This window comes from Podarcis vaucheri, assembly GCF_965113315.1.
Source record: "Podarcis vaucheri genome assembly, chromosome: 8".
Classification (NCBI taxonomy): Eukaryota; Metazoa; Chordata; class Lepidosauria; order Squamata; family Lacertidae; genus Podarcis; species Podarcis vaucheri.
This window is the reverse complement of record NC_138766.1, coordinates 54,679,308-54,705,316: the sequence shown is the minus strand read 5'-3', so window position 1 is coordinate 54,705,316 and position 26,009 is coordinate 54,679,308. Positions and strand designations below refer to the sequence as shown.

The following is a 26,009-nucleotide window of genomic DNA, read 5'->3' as shown; positions in this document are numbered from 1 at the left end:
CTGTTACCACTGGTGATAAACTAGACCAGGGATGCAGAAACAGTCGACTCCAGGTGTTGTTGAAATCCACTTCCCTCTATCCACAGCTGGCATGCCAATGCTCAATGTTGATGGGAACTACAACTCAATAACATCTGCAGGGCTACTGTTGCCCCATCCCTGAACTAACCTGTTCAAGAAGGGAACATTTTAATTAATATTTGTCACTCATGTTATATCAAAATGGCAGCATAGGTACTTGGCTTCTGCAATCCTACCCCCATAAAACCATCCCTTATACCCTACAAGTGGTATCTGTATAGTGTGTACAATTTTAGGACACAATCCAGCCAAAATGAAGCACTTCTAGATTTAGTGTTTTCAGTAGTAGAGAGTTGAGCACATATTTAATGGTCCCAGTGGCATATTTGAGAGTTAAAAGTGCTTAACTTTGACTGCATTGTGCCAATTTACTTTAGTGCAGTATTGAAAATATTAGTGCAATATAAATAAATGCAATAGAAATAGGTTCACTCAATGATCATAAGCTATTGAAACCAATGCTTAGAGATAGGGTGGCTAGCCTTTTGGGGGTGATTGCTCTCTGGGGGACATGTGCCATGGGTGTGGGTATGTCTAAAAAAGTGAGCATGCACATATTACACACTCATCAGAGCACACACACATTCAGAGAGGGGGTCCCTCGCACTTCCCAGCAATCTGTGCAGATCAGAAGAAGAGCAAAGGTTAGTTCCCCCCATTACAGTGCTGGTCAGAAAGGAAACTCTGTCTTGTCCTGTACCAAGATTGAGGGGGAAATCTTGCCCTCTGCTCTACAGATCATTGATTTGATGAGCAGAGAGGGCATGATTTAACTCTCTCCTTCCAGCCCAGTGCAGCAGAGGGACTTGCTGCAGATGCTGTTGTTGCATTTCTGAGTTCTTGGAGGGCAGATGAAATTGCTTGGGTGAGGGTAGGGAGACTTGGCTAACAGGCAGGCAGTTCATCACTTCTGCCCAAAGAGACAGGGAAGATCTATATAAATGTGTGCTGCCCACTCTCTGATATTATTTTTTACTTTTGCTTTGAATTGCATATTTGTATATAAGTTAAATAGTCATGTTGCTTCACCTTAATTAATAACTAGGAACAACAGGAATTAAAGCAAATTCCAAAGGAACACAGATAAAACCAATTTTATGTGGTGAAAGCAATCTGATTTGATTCCCTTCAACCCCAAATGTACTGACTTCCTCAACATATGTTCAGGTTATGATTCATCATGATTTTATCCAACACACCAAAATCATTGATACATTTGGCTTGGGTTGACTTCACCCCAACAGAAATAGATACAGAAATGAGCATTATACTATGAATATAATATTTACAAAGCCAATTTTACTACGGGTGGTAGTAGCGAAGGGCAGGTGAGGAGTTCACAGCCCAGGGCTGAAGTATGAGTGGATGAACAAGGGCAGTCTAACAGGGCAGGTATTAAGATTCAGCATCACTGGATACCGAGGGAGAGGTCAAATGAATGGGCAGCAGTGCCGCTAGTGAGGACAAGGGCAGACCTTCCTATTGAGAACATCTTGCTCAAGAGTTGCCCAAACCTGCAACGATCAAGGGATCCTCAAAAAATGCAGGGGGGGGGGGAGCCCCAGCAGGAAAGAGATGCCTGAGTTAGCTCTGGAAAGAGGCATGGTTGGACTTCCATAAGCTAGAATAGTGAGATCTAGATGAACCACAGAATCATGTGGGGAGTATTTTGCTTATGCTGCCAAAATGCACTATAAAGATCCTAGATCTTTGGAGAGAAGAAATGCAGGTTGTTCACGGCTCCTCATATGTGGCAAATCTCTTTTAAACAGTCTTTCTGGTTGTCCAATTGCTGCAGCTGAAAAAATGGCAATGTCTCAGGAAAAAAATCAGCATGAGTCTCCCAAAACAGGGCAGTGCCATGATCAGGTCCACAGGTAAGCCTCACTTACATTATAACATTATAATGTGAAATGCCCTAAAATATTCCTGTTTGCTTTTTTTTTTTTTAAAAGAAATCAAATCCAGTGTCCTGTGGAAGACACAGGAAACTTGGAATGAGTAAACAGATTGAGGTGCAAATTTAGCCAGCTATTTCTGGTGTTTTGTTTTACTCTGTACAGGTCAAGTGGCTTTTCCTGCATGGAGAACTAACTTTGTGACTCCTTTTCCATGAGTACAAAATACATTATGCATGCAGTTAGTAAATGGGGTAAAAACTAGCACAGTAAGGTCTGTGCATGCTCAGTTGCCACAGAATGCTAACTACTGTGGGGAATGGAAATGGGAAAACTAGGTGGGAGGGGGAATGGGATGGAGTATCCTGAAGGATGGCAAGCTGGAGTACTAAACAGGAGCACTCAGCACTGCAGCATTTTTGAAACCATACTCACTATTGTTCTTTCTTATTGTTCCCTTCATTTTCTCTGCAGAACAAACTTGGTGAAGCAACTTGAGATATCTCAGTATAGCTGCCGATCTGCTCAACCAGCACCATCTCCCAGAACCTCCTTCATAAGAGAGCAAGAGAAATGTGGGAAAGTACCATTTGACTATGCTAGTTTTGATGCCCAAGTCTTTGGCAAACGTACATTGGTGCCAGCTATGCAAGGACAAACCCCGCCACAGTTCCTTGAATGTAAGTGGAAGGCAGACAAATTCAATCTCTATTTCTATATCAGCTTGCATGAATATACAAATATTATTTTATTGTGTTTCCAAAATTTATATTCTGCCTTTCATTGCAAAAAAAAACTGTTTCAGGGTGGATAATAACATAACAACGTTCTTGGAAGCATAAAAAATATGCACATTAGCATCTAAAACCAATGCAATCCAACCTTAATTGGACATAGCCTAGCATAGCTAAGCAGCACTGGTTGACCAAAACATTTCCAAACATACCATAGTAGGGTGATGGGAACCATATTTTACTGGACTACAACTCCCAACATCCCTGACCATTGGCCATGCAGACTGGAGCTGAAGTCTAACAACATATAGAGAGCTCTTGGTTCCTCACCTTACCCCATAGTAAAGGAATAGAAGGTCTCAATCACACATGCACAGTTAACTACTACTACTACTACTACTACTACTACTTATTATTATTATTTATACCCCACTCATCTGGCTGGGTTTCCCCAGCCACTCTGGATGGATCCCAACTAATAATAATAATAATAATAATAATAATAATAATAATAATAGAAAAGCGATAAAACATCAAACATTAAAAACTTCAGTGCATTCAATACAAGTAATCTATGAGTTGCTTAATGGACTGAGGTGTCCAGTATTTATTTATTTTTACTTGAAAACGCAGCACCAAACCTATATATGGAATGTAGCACTTGATATTTGCTTATTGCCTGAAATCTGTGACACTTGTTCATAATGATTTATATTGAAAATAACCCCATAAAAATCAAGTGGACAGGATCCACTGGTCAGTTAAAAATAGTGTTGTGATATTACACTCATGACCAGTGGTGGGCTTGTCCATGAGGGTGAATGGGGCACTGTCCCAGCAACGTCACTCTGCCCTTAGGTAGCCCCCAGAGTCTGCTGCAGGACTTAAAATTAGTAAGGGAATAGCTCTGTCTTAAATTAGCTTTGGATTCACCTACTGTTTGTCTCCCTGTCTTCTGCCCCACCAATCTCAATGATCACCATCCGCCACTGCTCATGATCTATTTAGAAAAACTAGATGAGTTTCAAACTATTGTTCAAGTTTGCATTGCATAACGGGGGATACACTAGTCTGACGGGTGATGTGATATTTGTACTGATATGAGAGGAGACAGGTTGCTTTTTTGCTTCTGCTAGTGGCCCCTGACTCACAGCTGGCACACAAGTTGCTCCTTGAATTTGCATACAGAGCTGTGTGACAAAACTGCCTCTTCAGCCTCTCACCTTCCTGCACATGATCCTGTCTCCAAAGAAACCCCAAGCCTTTTTTTAAAAGGCTGGGTTGAGGGTTTACCTGAATTTAGAAACTACTTTAGATTATGCACACCACAATTTGTCTGAATGGGTTAGATCCAGTCTTGTTCATACTTAAGTTAGTCATCATTGGTTTCAATGAATCTACTCTTAAGCCCCATTGATTTTAGTGGGTCTACTTTAACTGTCATCCTGTCCCTAAAGGATTTTATGCATACTCCTTGTCAAAATATAGGGCTGGTAGGTTGTATTTTCTCAATTCAAAGTCAATCCCCTCTGAACTGAAAATCCTGTCTGTAATCTGCCAGGCCTGAAGAAACTATTCCTGAGAACCTCTGATATATCTTTGTATTGAAACAGCAAACAAGATCTTAGACAATATTTCTGACATTTCTTGGGCTGCCAAAAATCTTGGCACAAATGTCATTACTACATGACTCTTGGAGTCCCCTAAGAAATAGCTGTTCACATAATTTTTGAGTCCAGAGGCTTTGAAGCAATATCATCTGGCAATTTAAAGCTTTGGCTGGGGTCCACAGAGACAACTACACATGAGCTATGGGCACACCCAAATTGCCATTTCAGAAAGACACCCTTTTTAAATGGTGTGAAGTCAATAGGCGTTGTGACAACAAAGTGCATGGGCACTTTACAAAAAGACTGCTTCCAGAGGCAATTTCAGGGTGGCATGACTGGTGCGGTCATACTGGGTGCCATGCTGCAGGGCACGCCAGACCAATGCTGTAAAACAGAGCGGGAGAGGTGGAGGTGCCAAATGTTAGTGTCACACAGGACGCTGCTGAAATTTGAGAGCCCAAATCCTGCCACTACTGCTGCTCTTCACGAAACATTTCCCCTAGATCAGGGTTAGGGAACACCTAACTCTCCAGATGTTGCTGGACTACAGCTCCCATAATCTCTGACCATCAGCAAAGCTGCCTGGGGCTCATGGGAGTTGGAGTCCAACAATATATGAAGGTTCATCCCTGCCCAAGATTCTCTGTTTAAATTGCTCATATGCCTAATTTCTAAACCATTTAATAATAATAATAATAATAATAATAATAATAATAATAATAATAATAGCAGCCAAGGAATTTAAAAAGATGCTTTGTTGTCCTGGGAAAGGGAATACCTTCTGAAAGGGAAACACAGTGGAGGAAAAGGAAGGAAGTGCCACTGAAGTAATTGAATTTACTTCTGAGGTGACATGGGGCGCGCTGTTGGCGAACCCTAGCTCTGTTTTCTTGATTTTTAATATAGCTGACACTTACAGTATGCTCTATATTCATTTTCTTATGTATACTATAATTAACATTTGTTAATTATATTTTATTTAACTGCTCCAGCCTTCTAAGATTCAAACTGATTTCACAAGAAGAGCAAAACATTGCAGTAAACTTGAGGCAAACCATTTTTGGCTACAACCCAGCATTGTTACAGCTTAGGCCGATTAATTTTGCTTTGGTTTTATATATTATAACTCCATGGAATTCATCATGTTTATGTTAATAATGTTTCCAAGCCCATTTGTGTTTAAATTACAGCTGAGCCAAATATTGTTTGTTCTTTATTCATCCACCACTGGACTTGATGGAAGTGAAAGATTTCTTGTGTAAGGAGTGATTAAGTCTTGAGGAAAGGACCCACAATTTAGGCTCTCACTGAAAATGGGAGCACCTGCACATTTATAAAGCAACTCTGGGTTTCTTAACTAATCTCATGATCTCATGTTTTAAATGCATTGAATTTTGATGCTTCTTAATAGCAATGGTAGAGCTCCCAGTAAAAAACAGACTTACTTTAATGTATTATTTGCCTGTTTTTATTGTATAAAATGATAATACATAAAACCCCAGTATCTTTAACAGAGGGACAGTTGCACTCGAGCTATTTCTAATCAAATCTCTTTTCAACAGCAAAGCATTTTTCAAATCCAGGGAAATTTTCTAATCGGCTGCCTAGTGCTAGCGCCCACACACAGAGCCCTTGCCATGCCAACTCTTATGGCTACGGTCAATGTAGTGAAGACACCCACATAGCAGCAGCTGCTGCAATCCTGAACCTTTCCACCCACTGCAGGGAAGCAGCAGAGATCCTCTCCAACAAACCACAGAGTCTGTCTGCCAAGGTAGGCAAGTCCAAGAACCTGGAGGGTGTGCTAGCTACTGAACTGTGTGAATAAACTGTCTTTCATATTAGTGATTGCATTCAATTCCTTCCTTCCCTTCCAAGTGCGAAAGAGAGAGAGGGAAAAAGAGCAGCCCCTTTTTGCATGTTCTTTTGAAGAGAGATGAGAGGGTGGGGGTAGGGGGAGATAGCGGAAGAAAAGAAATGCAAAAACTGTGCTGTGGAAAGTCACTATAATAATAATAAGGGAAGAAAGAGGGGGGAACTCTGACTCCAGAAATGGTTTTTTGGAGATAGTGGTGCAGAATCTGTTGAAATGAGGCTTATTTGCATGGTGCAAATACTACTGCAAGTTACCAGCATTAGTCTGGTTATTAAAATTAATAGAAATGAAATGGGGAGGGGCTATCACAGATCTCTGTTTTGCTGTTTTTGCTACTGATAATTCCACTGAATATTTTAAAGAGGTGAATAAAAGGTGTGATGCGTGATGAACATAGGGAAAGATCATTTGAATAGCCCATTGATAACTCTGCCTATTTCCTTGTAATCAAGTTTTATTTTCAGGGTGAATTAAGAGTTACAAAAGTAACTTTTGTGTTGTGAAAAACCTTGCTCCATTGGGTATGAAACACCTCTGGCTATGAAACCTGGAAAACAAACAACTTCGGCCCGTTGTTGTTGAAAGCTGTATTTAGTACCATTGGATACCATTTATAGCACCATTAGGGACTGGACCATGGTGTTGGCAGAAGCTCACATAATCCATCTTGTAGAAAAGATAGACGGGAGCAGGGCATGGAAATGGGTGATGAATGAAAAGTGTTATAGAATGGCACATACAACATTGCCTTTGTACTTGGAGACATTCTCTGGGACACAGAGAGATGTCTGTTTAGCAAGCTTTCCACTGTGTAATGCCGCAGCAGACTCATAACGACAGGATCTTGAGAGCAGTTATTCTGGCTGAAGAGATGCTTCTTCAGCGGGACTCCTGTTCCACATAACTGACTGCTTTGCCTAGTGGGAAAGCTCATCTTTTTATCGCACAGGCAAAATCAGATCAGATATCTGAGGCCTGTCTTCAGTGCAGTAGAATTTTCTGGTTTTCCTCCCCGCCCCCCTCACACCCAACTGCCGTTGCAGCAGCCAGGTTCTTGGAGCCAACGATAGTGACATCCTTGCATTGAAAGCCTGCCTATCAAGACAACTCCATTTTTAGGGCCCGGGGTGTGTTGCCGGCTATCTCTGCATCCACAGCTTTTATTCACGATATTGGCCGGAGACATTTTCTAGTGCTGGGCTATGGCAGATATTACTTTGCCACCCCCACCCCCTCTTGTTGAAAAGGAGACTGGTGCCAGAGGCTGTATTAAATTGCTTCCCCTACCTTTGGCTGACCTTAGAAACAGACCTTTCTTGCCAAAGAAAGGTAATAAAGGGACCAGGCATAAGATTATTATTGTTCTTCTTCTTCAGCTGTACACCTGTTTTGCGTTTGCCAAAAAAGCGGAAGGCAATCGTAACCACTCATGGCAGCATTTGGGGCATATAGGAGGTGGGTGGGTGTGATTTTCATCCAGAAATAATTTTTTGTGTGTATTAAAATGGTCGTCAGGCATTGTCCTCTGCCAGCCTTCACTTTTGCCAAACTTCCAGCAGGGCATGATGACAACCAGTGGTACAAAATATCTGACAGAAGAATGAGAATTAGCTTCTGGCCAGAGTGAAGGCAAGCAAAGCTCAAAGAGACGAAGTAGCCAAAATCACACACATTCTTTTTATTTGGTTTGGATAGTGCTCCTTTTTAGGAAATTGAGATTTTTAAACAGAGAAATGCACACTGCAATAGTCTATGGATGCAGGTGCCTAAACTAAAACAAATTACTGAGGTTTGAAAATATAAAGTGAATCAAATACTGTAAACTTGTTTGGTTTTAATTTGATGATCACTTTGTTTTTTTGTTCACACTGCACATTATTTTTCTTTTAATTGCAAAGATGCATTTCAAGCCTGCGCACCACCTTCTCAAGAAATGCCTTCATTTAGTTTGGATTTAAAAATAAAATAAAATTGAAAGGGTATAACTTTCTCCCCTCTCCAATCCAGCTTTTCCATGTGAACCTCCCAGCCCCTCAGAAAAGAAAACCCCTACTGGTGACATCTCCTCTGTAAACATGAATGAACAGCAGTGCTTTTGTGTAAATTCTATTTGTTTCAGAGTTACTTGTCAATGAAAATGTCAGGGAACTGACATCAGAGGGAAAGGAGGTGATAGGGCTCCCAGAGACTGGGAGAGACTCAACAGCCAAAGCAGGGACCAGCAGGGGGAGCGCGGGGTCTCTGGAGGAGGATCTCAGGGATACTGAGAGAGATGCAGCAACGCAGGCAGGAAGCAGGGGGGAGAAAGGGGTGAGAGACACGTCCAGTGAAAATAGTGGGGAGGTGTCAGAAGCAATTGCAGGGAGACCCATGCTTCGTCGGAAGCTGTCACGTCGTGAGTCCAGGAGACGTGTTTCCGTTAAGGAACTTCTTTGTTGGAGGCGTTTCCGCAAACAGCCACTGTCGGACTCTAACAGTGACTAGAGCAGACATGTCTGAGGAGCTGTGTCACACACAGAGGTTTGTGGGGCCGCACAAACTCTGAAGGGGCACCATTTTAAGCACAAGCAGCTAATCATCCCCTGATAGCAGTCCGACAGTCTCTGTACGCTGCCTGTGCAGGAGAAAGCATCATGAGCGACCCAGCCGGAGCCGGAGGAGCAGGGGGAGGAGCTGATCCAAGCTTGGAAGAAAGATGCCGAGCATTGGAGGTCCAACTGGCGCTGCAGACGGCGAGGCTCGAGGAGAGGAGGGCTCAAGATGCAGACAAGAAGGGGAGAACCACTCAGTTCCCCAGAAAGGTACCAGGATTGGTGCAGAAGTTTGGGGGGGACCCCAAGGATTACCATGCCTTTAGGACTGAAATGCAATATGCCCTGAATGTCCAGTTTGATGAGTTCCCTGATGAGGAATCTCGAGTTGCTTTTGTAATTGGGCATCTTGAGAAGGGCGCGCGGGACTGGGTTCGACCCCTGATGGCAACGCACAACGATATCCTAAAGGACACTATGAAATTTTTTCGTGCAATGGATATCATGTTTTCCAGCGACATTGAGGAAGGGTTGGTGCGCAGACAGTTAATGGCTTGCAAGCAGGGAAGCAGATCTGTCCGTGAGTACTGGACTGAATTTACCATGCTGATTCACAGATTGGGGTGGGATTTATCGGCAGCACCCATTCAGATGCTATTTGAAGAAGGTCTTTCTTCAGCTGTGAAAGACGAGCTGGCCAGGAGCCCCAGGGCGGTGTCTATGGATCAGCTGACCAAATCTGCGCTGACCATTGGAGCGCGCCAGGAGGCAAGAGCCTTGGAGAGGCGGGAAGGGAGAGGGGAACGTTGGAAGGAGTTACGCATTCCAGACATTCCTGAGCCAGCTTTCCCGCCGGCAGAGCCGATGGAAATCGGAACAGCCCGCGCGCGCGCAGTTTCAAAGCCCAGTGAGGGGGCGAAGAAGGAGGGAAAGGGAGCCCGGAAATGCTATCTCTGCCAACAGCCAGGCCACTTTGCCAGAGTCTGCCCCCAGAGGAAGGAATGGCAAGGAATGGTGGGGGCTGTTGAGGGGGAAGAGCAGGGAGAAACGGAGCAGGTAAAAGCCAACGCCTGGTTGCCATCAGGGCACTGCAGCCAGGCCAAAGAGCAGTGAAAGTGCCCCTTCCCCAAGTGCCAGTGCCAGAAGCTCCTCGACCGGCCCTAGTGATTGAAGTGTCGCTAGAGCTGCAAAATGGACACCCCCTAAAAATAAAGGCACTGTTGGACTCAGGCAGCTCCTGCAATTTTATGAGCAAGGAGTTTGCTGCTGAACACCAGATACAGACTATCCCTTTAAGCAACCCCCTGCAGGTGACCACGATCGATGGCAGGGAACTGTTGGGAGGAGGAGTCAGCTTGCAGACCATCCCAATGATAATGAGGGTGGCAAGGCACACAGAACTGATAGCGTTTAATGTGGCCACCTTGGGAGGTGCTCCCATTATTTTGGGAATGAGCTGGCTAGCCCTACATGATCCGCTGGTGGGCTGGCATCAAAGAGTGGTTTCCTTCGGTTCCGCACATTGCTTAGAACACTGCAGGGGGGAAAAGGGGTCAGCAGGGGCCCAAGCCACCCTGGCAGGGACTGAAGTAGTGGAGAAGGGGAAGGTGCCACCACAGTATGCTGATCTCAGCGACGTGTTCAGCGAGAAGGAAGCTGACCAACTACCTCCGCATAGACCCTTTGATTGCCAGATCAATTTACTCCCTGGAGCACAGCTTCCTGTAGGCAAGTTGTATGCCATGTCAGACAGGGAAATGCAGGAGTTGCGAGCGTTCATTGACAAGAACCTGAAGAGGGGCTTCATCAGAGAGTCCAAGGCAGCGGGGGGTAGCCCAGTGTTTTTTGTGGATAAAAAAAACACGGACAAGCCGAGGCTGGTATGTGACTTTCGGGCCCTAAATGCAGTGACAGAGCCGGCGGCTTTTCCTATGCCCAGGATTGATGATATTTTGACCAGGGTGCGGAAGGGAAAGATTTTTACAAAGCTGGACCTAAGGGGGGCGTACAACCTGATACGTATAAGGAAAGGGGATGAATGGAAGACCACCATGTTCACCCCTTTGGGGGCATTTGAATACTTAGTTATGCCTTTTGGATTACAAACAGGCTCCGCGTGTTTTCAAGCTTTCATGAACCACGTACTGGGGCCTTTGCTCTACAAGAATTGCGTGGCCTTCTTAGATGACGTGTTGGTGTATTCGGAGAATGAGGAGCAACATGTGAGAGACGTCAGAGAAGTGTTGAGCAGGCTGCAAGCCAACAGACTGTGGGTGAAACTGGAGAAGTGTCAGTTTCATACCAAGGAGGTGGAATTCCTGGGGTACCGCTTGTCAGATAAGGGGTTGGCCATGGACCCCGGCAAGGTTCAAGCGGTGCTGGAATGGAAAACACCCAAGACCAAGAAGGATGTGCAGAGGTTCCTAGGGTTTGGAAACTTTTATCGTAAGTTCATCCGCAACTTCGCCCACCTGACGGCGCCCATCACGGACTGTCTCAGCAGCAAAAAGAAGTTTGTTTGGACGGGGGAGGCGGAGCGAGCGTTTGAGGAACTGAAAAGGGCCTTCGCCTCTGACGAACAACTTCTACATGTGGATTTACAAAAAAAGCTGAGGGTCGAAACAGACGCGTCGGACAGAGCTATAGGGGCGGTGCTTCTTCTGCAGCCGGGGAAGGAGGGGTCTGAGTGGCGACCGTGTGCCTTCTTTTCGCGGAAGCTGAACAAGTCTGAGAGGAACTACACGGTGTACGACCGGGAACTTCTTGCAATTTATGAGGCCTTCCGGAGATGGAGGCACCTACTAATTGGTGCACAACAGAAGGTGCAAGTGTGCACGGACCATAAGAATCTAGAGTATTGGAGAACTGCGCGAGTGCTCAACCAACGGCAGTTGAGATGGGCCCAGGAGTTCTCCAAATTTAACTTTGAGATTTGTTACGTACCAGGCCCGGAGAATGTTAGGGCGGACGCTCTCTCACGCAAACCTGAATATTTGGAGGGAGAGGGTGTACCCGAAGAGACCCATGTCATTCCCGAGGACCGCTGGGTGTGTGGGGCGGCATTGGTGGGGCAAAGGGAACTGGTAGAGGGAACGGGGCAGGATGAATACGCCCAGGACAAACTCAGGAGTCTTAGGAGGGAGGGAGACAAACCCGGGGGTTTTGAGGAGAGAAATGGGGCGTTGTACTACAAGGGAGCGTTATACATACCTGAAGGGGAATTGAGGGAAAAGGTACTCAAGCAACTGCACGATAACCCCACAGCAGGGCATTTTGGGCAACACAAAACCATGTGGCTGGTTACCAGGGAATTCTGGTGGCCCAAGGTCAGGGAAGATGTGCGTGAATATGTGAGAGGGTGTGACCGATGCCAACGAGCCAAGGGGGAGAGGCGGGCACCGGCAGGTTTATTAGAACCACTACCCACGCCGGAAAGACCGTGGGAGGCAGTGGCAATAGATTTTATGACTGATCTGCCCAGGTCCAAAGGGAAAACAGCCATTATGGTGGTGGTAGATCTGTTAACCAAGATGGCCCACTTTATAGCCTGCTCACATGCGGTCACAGCAGAAGAAACCGCCAAATTGTTTGTGGAAAATGTGTTTAGGTTGCATGGCGTCCCCTTGAGGGTGGTTTCGGACCGAGGGAAACAATTTACTTCCAGGTTCTGGAGGAAGCTCATGAGCTTACTGCATGTAGAGGTTAATTTCTCTACTGCCCGTCATCCAGAAACCAACGGGCAGGCGGAGAGAGCTAATGGTGTCCTCCAGCAATATTTGAGGTGTTATGTTAATGACAGAGAGAATGATTGGGTGGAGAAGCTGGCGTTGGCAGAATTTGCTTACAACAATGCAGAGAACGTGTCCACGGGGATGAGCCCTTTTTTGGCCAATCACGGGTGTCATCCCCGAGCCTTCCCAGGGGGGGAGGGGGAGAACTGGAGCGTTCCAGCAGCAGAACAGTTCGTTGAAGAAATGGAAGCCATCCATCGCCAACTCCAACTTAATTTAAACCGGGCGAAGGAGGAATATAAGAGGCAGGCAGACAAAACCAGAAGGGAAGGGGAAAGCATTAGGGTGGGAGACCAGGTGTGGCTGTCCACCCAAGGGTTACCATTTAAAGGAGGTTGTAAGAAGTTAAGACCCAAAAGACTGGGCCCATTTGAAGTCACGCAACAGGTCAACCCAGTGGCTTTCAGACTCCGGTTACCGAACCACATGAAGTTGCACCCAGTGTTCCACAGATCGTTGCTGTCACCGTATATAGGGGACAGAGAGGGGAGGGTCAATAGGGGACCAGCGATGGAGGAAAAAGAACACAGCTACCATGCAGCGGAGATCCTAGATTCCAGGTGGAAAGGAGAGCAAGTAGAGTATTTGGTAATGTGGGAAGGGGAACCGGAGTCGGAAAACACCTGGGTCAGGGCAGAGGATGTAGATGACGAGGTTCTAATTGAAACTTTTCATCAGAGATTCCCTCGAAAACCCCAGCCAGTGGCGAGGTTCCGGAGGGAATACTTCGCCACCACAGACGAAGAAGAGGAGTTGGAGGGGTTCTCTGATTCCGAGGTGGAGGAGGATTCAGCGAGTCGGAACAAAGACCGATGGAGGGAGATGTTCGAGACGTCGGAAGATGAAGAGGATTCGTTTCGGGGTTTCAGCTCCTCACCGCCCAGAGGAGAGGGAGGGGGCGGGGGGGAAGGGGGCCCTGGAGGGGAGGTGGATGTCAGGGAACTGACATCAGAGGGAAAGGAGGTGATAGGGCTCCCAGAGACTGGGAGAGACTCAACAGCCAAAGCAGGGACCAGCAGGGGGAGCGCGGGGTCTCTGGAGGAGGATCTCAGGGATACTGAGAGAGATGCAGCAACGCAGGCAGGAAGCAGGGGGGAGAAAGGGGTGAGAGACACGTCCAGTGAAAATAGTGGGGAGGTGTCAGAAGCAATTGCAGGGAGACCCATGCTTCGTCGGAAGCTGTCACGTCGTGAGTCCAGGAGACGTGTTTCCGTTAAGGAACTTCTTTGTTGGAGGCGTTTCCGCAAACAGCCACTGTCGGACTCTAACAGTGACTAGAGCAGACATGTCTGAGGAGCTCTGTCACACACAGAGGTTTGTGGGGCCGCACAAACTCTGAAGGGGCACCATTTTAAGCACAAGCAGCTAATCATCCCCTGATAGAAAAGTTCTTGGTAGATTGAGTCATGAGTTTTTAAACAAAGACTGTGAAGTAACCTGCCAACATCCAGTTATTCTTCCTGAAGCCCACCATAGCTCTACTTATATCTACTAAAATAAAACAAAAAGGGAACAGCAACATAATTGGCATTAATATATCCTCTCTTTGGCCTTGCCTATAACTATCCTCTCTTTAAATGTTATCTATTCTGCTCACCATAATGCAAGAAAATATATTCTGGGTCTTGAGAATGGAATGGATGGAAGGGTAGAAATGATGCTCGCGAGCTTTCAAATTCGAACCCCAGGGATCAGGACAAAAGCATCCCTCATTGTCTCCAGATTGTCTTATCTGTCAGTTTTATTTCCTTATTAGTATGCATTTTGGGTCAGGGCATCAGTCTCTTTCTCTCTTTTTTTAAAAAAATCCAGCTTTTTATTAAATCTGGGGGGAAAGCACATCTGAATGGCAAAAAAAGAAAAAGGAAAAAAAATCCAGGCTCTAGAAATGAGATTTATTTCAGGTGCAACATGTTTCAGAATCATTTCCTCCCTCGAGGGCGTGTTTCTTGCAGCAATTCTTACCCAAGTGCTCCTCGTGACCTTTTCACTTGGTGGGAATTCCTGCCAGAAACATGCCATGTGGAAGGATCTGTTTTCAGAAGATCTGTTTCCGGAGGGTACCACTTCATAGCTGTATTCGCTGGGTTTGCAATACAAAATTCAATCCACATTTATACTAGGAACATCCACCAAACACAATGCTTTAAGGCAATACATGCTTAAATAAAATGATCACAAATATATTTTCCCCAAATACAATGGCAGCGATAGTGGAATCTAGGAAAGGTTCAGAGATCTCATGTGATGTTTCATATATTGTGTACAAACCTCTAGAAATTAATTTGGATAACTGAATCAGATTGCAGATATTCTACATTTGTCTACAATCAACTGCATGCAAATATAGTTAATTACCAGGAAAATAAAAAATAAAAATTAGAGTTGGTTTTGACAATCCTGATGCATTTAAATAACAAGAGCTTATCTCTCTTGTTTCATTTTTTGGGTGACTGAAAGAAAAATAAGAGATTTACCAATGATTCAGCCTTAAGCACCAAGGGTTGAAGTGAAACCTTTCAGATTAACCTGTTGCACGTGGCCTTGTCCAACAATGTGGCAAAATGATTTTTGGAGCTGTTAAGATTCACAACTTCTACTCTAATGCAAGTTGTTGTGTCATGTCATATAGTATCACATATCAATCACATCAAGACACAGTTTCCCCCAGTTTTATCTTATGGCTTATGTGGCTGCCACTCAAAGAGGAAGAAACAAGCCGTACATTCTGTCTTTCTCCACTGAGCTGCCTCTTGCCAAGAATTCTATTTAATGTTTGCGTGTTTTCCTCCCAACATGTTTGGACAAAATGACATATACATACTGTGCCTTGAAAGAAAACAAAACAGAAAAGCAAACAGCACAAACTAGGATGAAAAACATATTTGTTTTTCCTCTCTTTCCTTGTATTAGTAATAGTGAAGTTGACAAGTGAATCAGAACTGTACCCAAAGATAATTTTGTGTGTGTGTGCGTGCATGTGGGCATTTGTGTGTGTTTGTGTGTGTGTGTGTGTGTGTGAGAGAGAGAGAGAGAGAGAGAGAGCAGTGCTGCCAGAATCAAAAGAAAGGTAATCTAATTTTAAAGTTATTCCACTGTATTAAACACTAATGGTGATGTCCAACTAAGTGATACTCAGAGTAGACCCACTATCACTCACTCGAATCCATTGATTTCAGTGGGTCTACTCTGAGTATCACTTAGTTGCATACACCCATAAAAACCACAGAAAATATTTTTTTAAAAAATAAAATAAAAAGAACTGCTAAGTTCTTGTCAGTGGTCCCATGGTTTTTGGGCCCATTGGTCAGAACCCTGGGAGCACTGCTTCCTGAGGATCACTGAAATATATTACATAGTACATAATTAAGTCACTGAACTTACTGCTTCAAGTTGTGGTGATGGGCATTGGCTCTGGTGTCTTTAAAGCAGGAGTACATGAGGGATAACCTGGGGTACTTTCAGGGGTCCTGACTGAGTTGGCCAAGTAGGCCACATTTGGCCTGCAGGCCAGAGCTTCACTCCTGCTTGAAAGGAATTAGAAAGGAATATTTAGAATTAATATTTGTTTGTTTGTTGGCTATACAGTGGTACCTCAGGTTACAAATGCTTCAGGTTACATACGCTTCAGGTTACAGACTCCGCTAACCCAGAAATAGTGCTTCAGGTTAAGAACTTTGCTTCAGGATGAGAACAGAAATCGTGCTTCGGCGGTGCAGCAGCAGCAGGAGGCCCCATTAGCTAAAGTGGTACCTCAGGTTAAGAACAGTTTCAGCTTAAGAGCAGACCTCTGGAACGAATTAAGTACTTAACCCGAGGTACCACTGTACTTTGCATTGGCCACTCAATAATACATGTTCTCTAGGCAGTTCCCAAAAAATAAAATGACCAAAACATTTTTAAAAATACTATTCAACACAATGAAAGCTGCATGATTTCGTCTTTCTTTCAGGCAGATAAAAAATAAACCAGAAATAATACAGTTTCCCTCACACACTCTAAGTGACTCTAATCTCGAGAAAGAAACTTCATGATTCTTCTTAAAGTATCGCTTACCTCCTAAAGACATTCAAAATACTGCTGGGCCAAAGCCTGCCCCCAATTTCTTAAGAGTTTTCTGCTTCACAAAAGGAACATCCCCTTTTTTGCCTCATTTGCAGAATGCTTTGGGATTGAGTCCAGGCATCTGAAGGTGGTGTGTGTGTTTTCTTTCCAATAAACATTTCTCCAGTGTCTAGCAGCCTCCTTGGCTGCCCACGTCTTCTGCTCTGAAAAAGCCCCATTGGGAGGGAGGTACCTTATGATACTTTCCCCTGGGTTTTAACTGAAGGGCAGGAAGCCTGACTAATCTGTGTCTGAGTTAAGAGTTCTTACTGATTGTGTTTTTAAATGGAAAGTTTTCTCTTGTGCCTTAGAAAAAAAACTTTCCTTTCAGATTTCTTTAAAAGTAAACAGATTTCACTTAACAAATAATAATGAACAGCTGACAGATGCTCAGTTGGAAGCCTTCCCATCTTCCCATGCTTACGGGAAACCCAGTCAAGGATGTTATGGGGTTTTCAGGAAGTGCAGGCACCCAGGAAGGCTGCTGAATGCAGATCACTGGATAAATTAGCCACAGGATGAAAGGACACTCAAAAAATTTCTGAGCTACCTCAGAAGTAAAGCAATTGCAACAAACATCTGGCAACCTGCCCAGGAGAGTTTCCCCAACAATGTCTCCTTGAATTTTTTTGAATGCAGTTTCTTTTCTTGTCATTTGGTAGAGAATGTTTAAAAAAAGCAGAAGGTATTTTCAGCATAGCACTAATGTAAACACATCTTTACTTTGACAGGATGAAAATAAGCTGTATAAATAAAGCAGGCAATTCTATCCTTTAGAAATGTTCTTTACTCTCTGTTGATAATCACTTCAATGCAGATATTTAAAAACATTCGAACAATAAAGAACACTGAAAGATCTACTAGTAAGGGCAGGGTGTGGGTGGGGGGAGAGAGAGAGAGAATCTGATAGTCTTCCACCTGGCGTTGGTTGAGACTGCAGCAAAAGTTATAGCAATTTTATATTGGACTGAATAAAAAGGCCATGCTGTAAACATGGGATCCATCCTCCTGTGAGCACAAGGGGCTATCTCTCTGTGACTGTATTTGATTGTTGTGTACATCTGTGAGCTCACTTAAACCCCATCTGCACTCTTGTTACACAACCTGGGTATTTTCTGATCTGAATTAGGTACATACTCACCAACCCAACTCCCTTGCACATCAGAAGATAGCCCTCGCCAGTATCTTCATATTCATATCAACAAACGTGTATTGTCTTCCAACCAAGCCTCTTTGGTGCTGCTAAATGAGGCCAGATTCCCAACTGTCAGATGTGTTTCCTGACATGTTTGGATCTGTGATTTAATTTGAGAAGACTTTGACTGTTTTATGGAATTTGTTTGCTGTTGTCTCCTGCCTTCTGAGTTGCTGGTATTTTGTCAGTGACAGAAAATCTGCACTATTTATGGTTTTTGCACTATAAAACTACTGCATCCCCCATTGCATGGCATCTTCTCCTAAGCCATCTGTCACAGAGGTCTGGCATTTTATGTGAATGTTGGTCAGGCAGACTTAACCCAAGTTTTTTTTTTCCCCTATGAAAAATGTCAGCAACTACAATGTTTAGCATTTTACTTTACAGTGGCCATTAAACTTGATTACTTGTAGCTCTGTTTCATGGCTGTACTTATATATCAGCTATGAAGCCAAAAAAACACAAGGGTAATCATGGCAACAATGTGCTCAGGTCCTGGGAAGTTCAGTTGGCAGTGATACAGTTAATATCTTGGATTTTTGTAAGTAAGGTTTTTTTTTAATGCTGATATAAAAATGTATTTGATATTATACAGATGGCATAAGATGTTGTGGTTACTAAGTTATTATCCAGGATAAGCTGTACTGTCAAAGTCGGGGCTTAAAACTATCACAGGAGATTAAACTATTTACTAAAAAGGGGCAAAAAGATATAACGAAAGCATCTTAGTGTATGAACATATTAGAAGTGTATTTACTTCCCATAAGTATAATAAAGCATATCTCTCTTTAAGCTGGGGGATTGAAAATGTGGACTTTGTCATACGAGAGGAACAAACGCAAGAGTTTCTAACTTGCACTCTCTCAGGCAATTGGCCTGATTGTTTTCAACTTTTCAAAAGGAACTGAGATGAACTGATCTTTTTTTCTAGGCCTGTGTCTAAGCATCATGCAGGCATAACATTTCCTGGCTAGTGCTTTGAGAAGCAGCATACAGTGCTACAGCTGGATCATGTTAGGTCAAAATGAGTTATTTTTCTCAGGAATTGTTCTGCTAACTGGATGCTGCTACCAGGATTGTCTATGTTAAGTGGTTGGCCTTCTTTCAATCAACATTGTACCTGACATCTACATTCGCAACTGGATGCCATTGAGATATTTGCTGACTGTACAAAGTTTGAGGAACATTTGACTCTCCTTTTGATTGTGGGCAATGCTCAAAACTCCCTCCCCTTTCTAGCCAACCAGCTGAGTTGTTTGTCAGGCATGTGAGGTAAAGCGTTAGGCTAGATACTGTTAGACAATATGAGACCTCCAGGGCCAGGCACAGCCACAGGATTCCATCAAGCAACAAGTTAGTCATCCCAGGGGAGAAGTAGGCTGCACATGGACTCACTTGACCCTTCATTTCCAGGTGTTGGTTATTTTACTCTGCATTTTAAAGAAATATCTGGAATAATTGATCCAAGATGACTGGGCCCGGCTTTGACCAGGGAGGGTGGGATACAAATAAAAAAATATTATTATTATTTATTATAAATGTATGCCTAGTATGGGGGACGCGGGTGGCGCTGTGGGTTAAAGCCTCAGCGCCTAGGGCTTGCCGATCGAAAGGTCGGCAGTTCGAATCCCCGCGGCGGGGTGCGCTCCCGTCGTTCGGTCCCAGCGCCTGCCAACCTAGCAGTTCAAAAGCACCCCCGGGTGCAAGTAGATAAACAGGTACCGCTTACCAGCGGGAAGGTAAACGGCGTTCCGTGTGCTGCGCTGGCTCGCCAGATGCAGCTTTGTCACGCTGGCCACGTGACCCGGAAGTGTCTCCAGACAGCGCTGGCCCCCGGCCAATAGATGTGAGATGGGCGCACAAACCCCAGAGTCTGTCAAGACTGGCCCGTTCGGGCAGGGGTACCTTTACCTTTACCTTTAGTATGTAACTAGTGCTTTGGAGTTCTGCATAGTTCTGCTCTTAAGGAGATGCATGCCCGAAACACTATTCCACATATCACCCATCCATCCCTAAGCAGCATCTGGCTGTCTACTGAATCTCTCCATTGGTTGATTGCGCCTCCTCTTCCCTTCCACAGTTAGAAGAAAAACTTTCCTCTTCTTCTAGTCCACACATCTTGGATGTGTGATATAGATTTCCCCAGTGAATTTCTCTGGCTGTTCTGTCAGATACAATGCAAATGAACAGGCAAGGGTTTATGGAAACTATTGCCATAGTGAATCCTTGCCTCTTCTGAAGCTCTTTGGCCTGACTGTTGATGAAGCACTGTGCCATGAGACAAAGTGAGTTGACCACCTCAAGTGACAGGATCCACAGGGGCAAGAGATCTGGCCAATGAATGCATTGGCTGTTACTGTTGCTGCAGTGGCACACCCCTTGCAGGCCAGATCTGTTGGTCTCCTCCTACCCTTGTTCCCAGAGTGGATCTTTATTGCCTCCATGTTCCTGATGTAGATTTTCACTCACCATTTCTTCCTTGGTGAGGGACACCATTTTGTGGTATGCCTCAGGTGCCAAAATGTCTTGGGCTGGCCCTGATCAATCATAACCAGATAATCCAGTGCAGTGCCCCAGTTTTCTGTACTATAACGTCCTGGGAGGCACATGCTATTTGACTGGTGCAGGGGGCAGACGTTCTAACCTGTGTAGACACTGTTGTACAACTACTAACTTAACTGGTAGATTTCTCTGTACAAATGAGAAGAGTGTGCTTTCGCACTGAGAACTTGCTTGCAGGCTTTGTGTAGGCCTCTGGTTGGCCACTGCAAGAGCAGGATCCTGGACTAGATGGTCCACTGCCCTCATCCAGCAGGCTCTTATGTTCTTAATAAAGTGCAGCAGATGAGAAATATGATTCACACATAACATTCAGAGGCATGACAGAGTTTGGCCTGATGGCAGAATAAGGGTGACCATGAAGAATAACAGCTTGCATCTCAGTCCACAAGGGAGCTCTGCATTTCAGGGAAGGACACAGTCTGGACCTCTTGATTACAGTAAACCTTTTAAAAGTTCTTTATAATTCAAGCTCCATTTGAGATAAAGTGAGATTGTCACTGATATATAAAAGACCCATGACAAATGCTCCCCTTGCGTCTGATTTGTACATTTGTTTCCCCTCCCCCTCTGATACAGATGTTGCAATATTGTGAGAGAGTGGGGGTGGATGAAATGTAATAATAATACTGTTGATGAGCTAAGCAGTGAATTAATGCTTTTATCTGAAAAGGGATCATAGTTCTCTGTAAAAGTGAAATGATTCAGGAGATTTAATGCTAAACTTTTTTGTAAAAAAAACCCCTCAGATTTAGTACATATAGTTTACATTTAAGAAGCATCTTATTCTGCTTACTGTGTTTAAGCATAGAAACATGGAAAGAGCATTATAGAGGTATCTCTTAAGTCTGCCTAAGAATTAAATATTAACGGGTATAAATCGAAAAGCTGGTTTTTTAGATTTAGATAAATTTAAATAAAAGCAGGCATTTCCACTTATCCCTTAAAAGCTCTGCAAGTCTTATTATGTTGTTGCTGCAAACTGTTCACACTCTAAACATTTCTCTCTTTCCCCTTGCGTATCAGGGAGCTGATATAGAAGTGGATGAAAATGGCACCCTGGATTTGAGCATGAAAAAGAACCGGCACCAAGAAAAGGGTACTCCGCTAACGTCTTTCAGTACAACAGTTCCCACTCCTGCCTCTTCTCCCTTCAAAACAGGCAGCATTCTGGTCAATGCCACCTTCTACCAGGCGTTGTGTGAAAAGGAAGGATGGGATACGCCAATCAACTATAGCAAGAGCCAGGCGAGAAAGGGGGAGGAGAAAGAGGTATATTTTTTGTTTATCACAATACACCATGGAGGGAATTGTTGATCTTGGAATAATTTATTTTACAGTACCCAGTTTGAGCTATGGCAGCTAGTACTCCACTCCTAAGCCCATGTGCAAGTCAATGGCACCATTCATTTTGGTGGGAGTAAGAATGAGACAGTGTACTAAGAATTAGGGTGCTAATGAGGATTTTTCCTTCCTGGCCTACAGGAAGGATGTGCAGTTAGAACCATTATGAAAGCCAGTGAAGTTATGATCTTGTATCCAATTACCTGGGAATAAGTCCTATTGAACTCAATGAGGCTTACTTCTGATTAGATGCATACAGGATTGCATTGTAAATCATGCATTCTAGAAAGCATGATCAGTATTCCTAGAAAGTAGCATCACATTTTGGGAACCAGTTTATGTAGGGAATAATGAAAACATTTTAAATCCTTAAAAAATAAAAGAAAGAAACTGCATGAGATTTTTCCAGCTCTGTATATATGATATGATCAATATATAATTAAAGTTCACACTTCCATGATAGACGTTAAGAATTAAGAAGTTATGACAATGCTTTATCTCTGATCGGCTATGCATTCATATTCTTTATACATCATGATTTAGAGAAATGGTAATTTTTGCTTTGCTAGCAATATCATTTCTTTAAGAGATTTGATAGAACAATGAAGCTCTTCCAAAGGCTTTTCTCTCTCTCAGCAAACTCAACATTAAATCTTAGCATTTAAAATACTTTTATTCAGTCCAACCCTTTGGCTACACATCTCTTATCCCTAGGGAAATATGAGGTCAAAATATAAAAGTCTCTGCTATCCTGTGATCAAACTCATAGGGCTAAGATTTGTGAAGTACAGACTTCCTGGATTAATGTGCAGGCCTGCCCAATCATATGTAAAATGGCGCTACACTTACAAAGCAATGATGTAGGGGCTGCAACCTCTGTCCACTGCTTCCCACTGGCATCCTGCAGCCTCTCCCCCAAGGTCATTTTTTATCCAGTCTGGTACTGACACTGGAAGTGAATCTGGCTAGGGAGGGGCCATAAAGGCAAGCAATGAGCAAGAGCCCCTGACTATCCACCCTCCCCCCCCCCACACTTCAACTTGCATCTCTGCTGCCTGTTAAGCATAAAATTATGCTCTACATGGGGCTCCCTTTGAAGGCAACTCAGAAACTGCAATTAATTCAGAATGCGGCAGCTAGACTGGTGACTGGGAGTGGCCACCGAGATCATATAACACCGGTCTTGAAAGACCTACATTGGCTTCCAATACGTCTCCAAGCACAATTCAAAGTGTTGGTGCTGACCTTTAAAGCCGTAAACGGCCTCGGTCCTGTATACCTAAAGGAGCATCTCTGTCCCCATCGTTCACTGAGATCCAGTGCCGAGGGCCTTCTGGCAGTTCCCTCATTGCGAGAAGTGAGGTTGCAGGGAACCAGCGGAGGGCCTTCTTGGTAGTGGTGCCCGCCCTGTGGAACACCCTCCCATCAGATGTCAAGGAAATAAGCACCTATCTTACTTTTAGAAGACATCTGAAGGCAGCCCTGTTTAGGGAAGTTTTTAATGTTCAATGCTGTATTGTGTTTTTAATCATTGGTTAGGACCCACCCAGAGCGGCTGGGAAAACCCAGCCAGATGGACGGGGTATAAATAAAGTATTATTATTATTATTATTATTATTATTATTATTATTATTATTATTATTAAACTGGTATAGATCCATGTTTAAAGACACAGATCTGCTGCTGTCATCTGTAGCTTGACCCAAAGCTAATGCTCAGATTTAGTCGTTAAAGAAACCAAGCACATTTTTTTTTAAAAAAACCCACACATAAGCCGCATCCCATTTACTCCTCTGTGTTCCTCACAAAGACACTAGAAGAGAACATCAATATGCATGTCAACATGGCACATCAATTTGGCCTACAATAGAAACTGAATAGAAAACAAAAAATGCAGCTGTGGTCTCCTGCCCACCCCTTCATAAATAAGACAAATATTTACATAAAGTAATTCATCATTTGTAAGAGATACTGTACTAAATTATAATTTAAACCTGGTGATTTCCTTGATTTTTGTTATGTTCTTTTCATTTTTGTGTTTATTGAGCTTTGGCAGGATGTTGTGGGGTGTTTTTTTCTGCTTGTTTGTTTTTTTTTTTTCCCCCTCCATCTTTTTGGCCATGTTTTCCATAGGAACTTGTTGCCAGAGCTAGGCAAAGTGGAGGTTTATTTGGACTTTCTCTTATGACAAAAAAATAAATAAAAAATCAGCATTGACCCTTTTATGCCAACTGACTGACACATTGATAAATTAACAGAAATCAGAACAGTTTGTTCAGCTTTATATATCCCTGTAACTTAGGAACGGTACAGACAAAATGGCTGCCAGGTGGAGGCCATATTACTATTTGCTGCCATAGTGGTTTCATACTGAGCAAGCTATTTGTGGTCAAAAAGCAGAAAATTAGTGTTTTCTCTCCATGTCAGTGAAAATTTTGGGAGTGAAGAGTCTGTGGGATGTTAGCATCCGAAATGCATACGTAAAGGGTTAATTGCAAGAGATGTAGAACTCTGCGGTGTCATATGCCTGAGGCAGTTATGGCAGTTATTTCAGTTATGGCAGTTGGTTTAAGAGTCTTAACAGTTAGAGCAGCAGGTATGTTGTGTTAGGCTGCTGTCTGCCTCAGAGTTTCAGTCAGTCTGTAAATGTTAGTCAGCCTTAGATACAAATCTATGTAAGATGTTTTAGCAACTTACCGTATTTTTCGCTCTATAACACGCACTCGACCATAACACGCACATAGTTTTTAGAGGAGGAAAATCCGTAGGCATGGCACCCGTAGGCATTCCCTCCATAACACGCACAGACATTTCCCGTTACTTTTTAGGAGGAAAAAAGTGAGTGTTATGGTGCAAAAAATACGGTAAGTATCACCTACCTGCATTGTATATTTAATCTGTAACTGCAAGTACAAAAAGTTATATGTTATTTGAACTTTAAAACAGAGTGTCTTGCGTAATTTTTATAGGAAGGAAAAAGAGAACTAATTAAAGGGCCAAACAACCCAGGGCTTTCTTCTGCATACTTTGCAAACGGGAACTAATTCCCACATAGTATGGGACAAAATTCCTGAATCTTTTGGATAACTGCTGCATACCAATATTAAACACAGAACAGCTACTTAAACTTGTGATACAACTGCTCAGATTTCAGTTCTAGAGGATCACTGGTCCATGTAGCTTAATATTGCTTGCACCAGAGGCAGTGGCGTAGCGTGGGTTGTCAGCACCCGGGGCAAGGCAAGTAATATGCGCCCCCTAACCTGTGGATTTGCGCCCCCTAACCCGTGGATTTGCGCCCCCTAACCCTAACCCCCAGATGTTGCGCCCGGTGCGGCCGGCCCCCCCTGCACCCCCCACGCTATGCCACTGACCAGAGGTAGCCAAACTGGTGGTCCCTCTACCACACATGTATATTTTAACTCTGACCTGCCCCAGCTAGTCAATGATCAGGGATGGTGGTGGTAGTAGAAGAGGCCACTTCATTGACTCCCATGGTCAGCACTGACTAGCAATGACCCTCCACGGTTTCCCAACCTGACTTGGGAGATGCAGGGAAATGAACCTTATACCTTCTTCACAGAAAGTATTTTTCTACTTGCTTAGCCATGACTGTTTCCTCAAATAACATGCTGCAATAAGTCACTTGCAAAAAGCAACCATTTTAAAGCTGTGCCTTCATGCTAGTCATTATGTGTGTGTCTTCTGGTCCTGAGCAATCTCACAGGTGATAGATTTTTAAAAAACAAAACAAAACAAAACACCTTGTGTTGAAGTGACACTCTCCTTAGGCAGACAATTGCCATACAGGCCCACTTTTTGTTGATGTTATTGTTTAGCATCTTGCTTTAAAATTCTGGCAGCAGCACCCAGGGCAAAGGGGTTAGGAGAATACGAGGCTGGCTGAAACATGTTAGATGCAAGTGGGTATGATCAGAGGACTATACAGAAGCCAGAAGGAAAATAAACCACCAAAGAGTTATGTGGCAGCTTGTGGGGCTTGTAGAGAAAAAGGACAATGATAAGCCGATCTTGTTCCTAGCTTGTGACAGGGGTAGTAATTGCAAGACAAGATTGCTGTGCTTGTTCCTATCTCTGAGGCTGACCTTGCTAAAGAAGTGCCTTATCTTCCTGGGTCCTCAGCAATTGTTGCATTTGTGGTGATGGAAGAGGAAGAGGAGTGTGTTCGGTGTGAGACAGATGCTCACATTTCAGTCTTAGACATGCTAAAACGTTTGTTAATAAAAAAGTCCTAAACCAGGATAATGAGTGAATTCAATATAAAA

At 43.7% G+C, this 26,009-nt stretch overlaps 1 protein-coding gene and 2 long non-coding RNA genes across 13 annotated transcripts in view; 2 read left to right on the top strand and 1 right to left on the bottom strand.

Annotated features, from left to right (window-relative positions):
• ST18 (ST18 C2H2C-type zinc finger transcription factor) overlaps positions 1-26,009 on the top strand; it is a 208,184-nt gene that overhangs the window by 159,623 nt on the left and 22,552 nt on the right. For all 10 annotated transcript variants that reach the window (XR_014222176.1, XM_082233751.1, XM_082233752.1 and 7 more), the window contains 4 exons: positions 1,854-1,958; positions 2,454-2,659; positions 5,886-6,097; positions 21,406-21,651. Coding sequence is in view for 9 of the 10 variants with exons in the window: in XM_082233751.1 (XP_082089877.1) it covers positions 1,854-1,958; positions 2,454-2,659; positions 5,886-6,097; positions 21,406-21,651 (769 nt within the window). In the remaining variant the exon portion in view is untranslated. The remainder of the gene's footprint in view (positions 1-1,853; positions 1,959-2,453; positions 2,660-5,885; positions 6,098-21,405; positions 21,652-26,009) is intronic.
• Positions 2-24,666, bottom strand: LOC309538492. Of its 2 annotated transcripts, none has more exons than XR_014222228.1 (5): positions 24,587-24,666; positions 23,718-24,415; positions 15,906-16,048; positions 2,415-2,531; positions 2-1,879 (listed from the first exon to the last, which is right to left on the bottom strand). It is a non-coding gene; the product is annotated as an uncharacterized lncRNA (long non-coding RNA). The 2 variants fall into 2 exon arrangements; XR_014222229.1 differs by having other exon boundaries at positions 15,906-16,045.
• Positions 24,324-26,009, top strand: LOC309538485. The gene is made up of 3 exons (XR_014222220.1): positions 24,324-24,421; positions 24,593-24,925; positions 25,103-26,009. It is a non-coding gene; the product is annotated as an uncharacterized lncRNA (long non-coding RNA).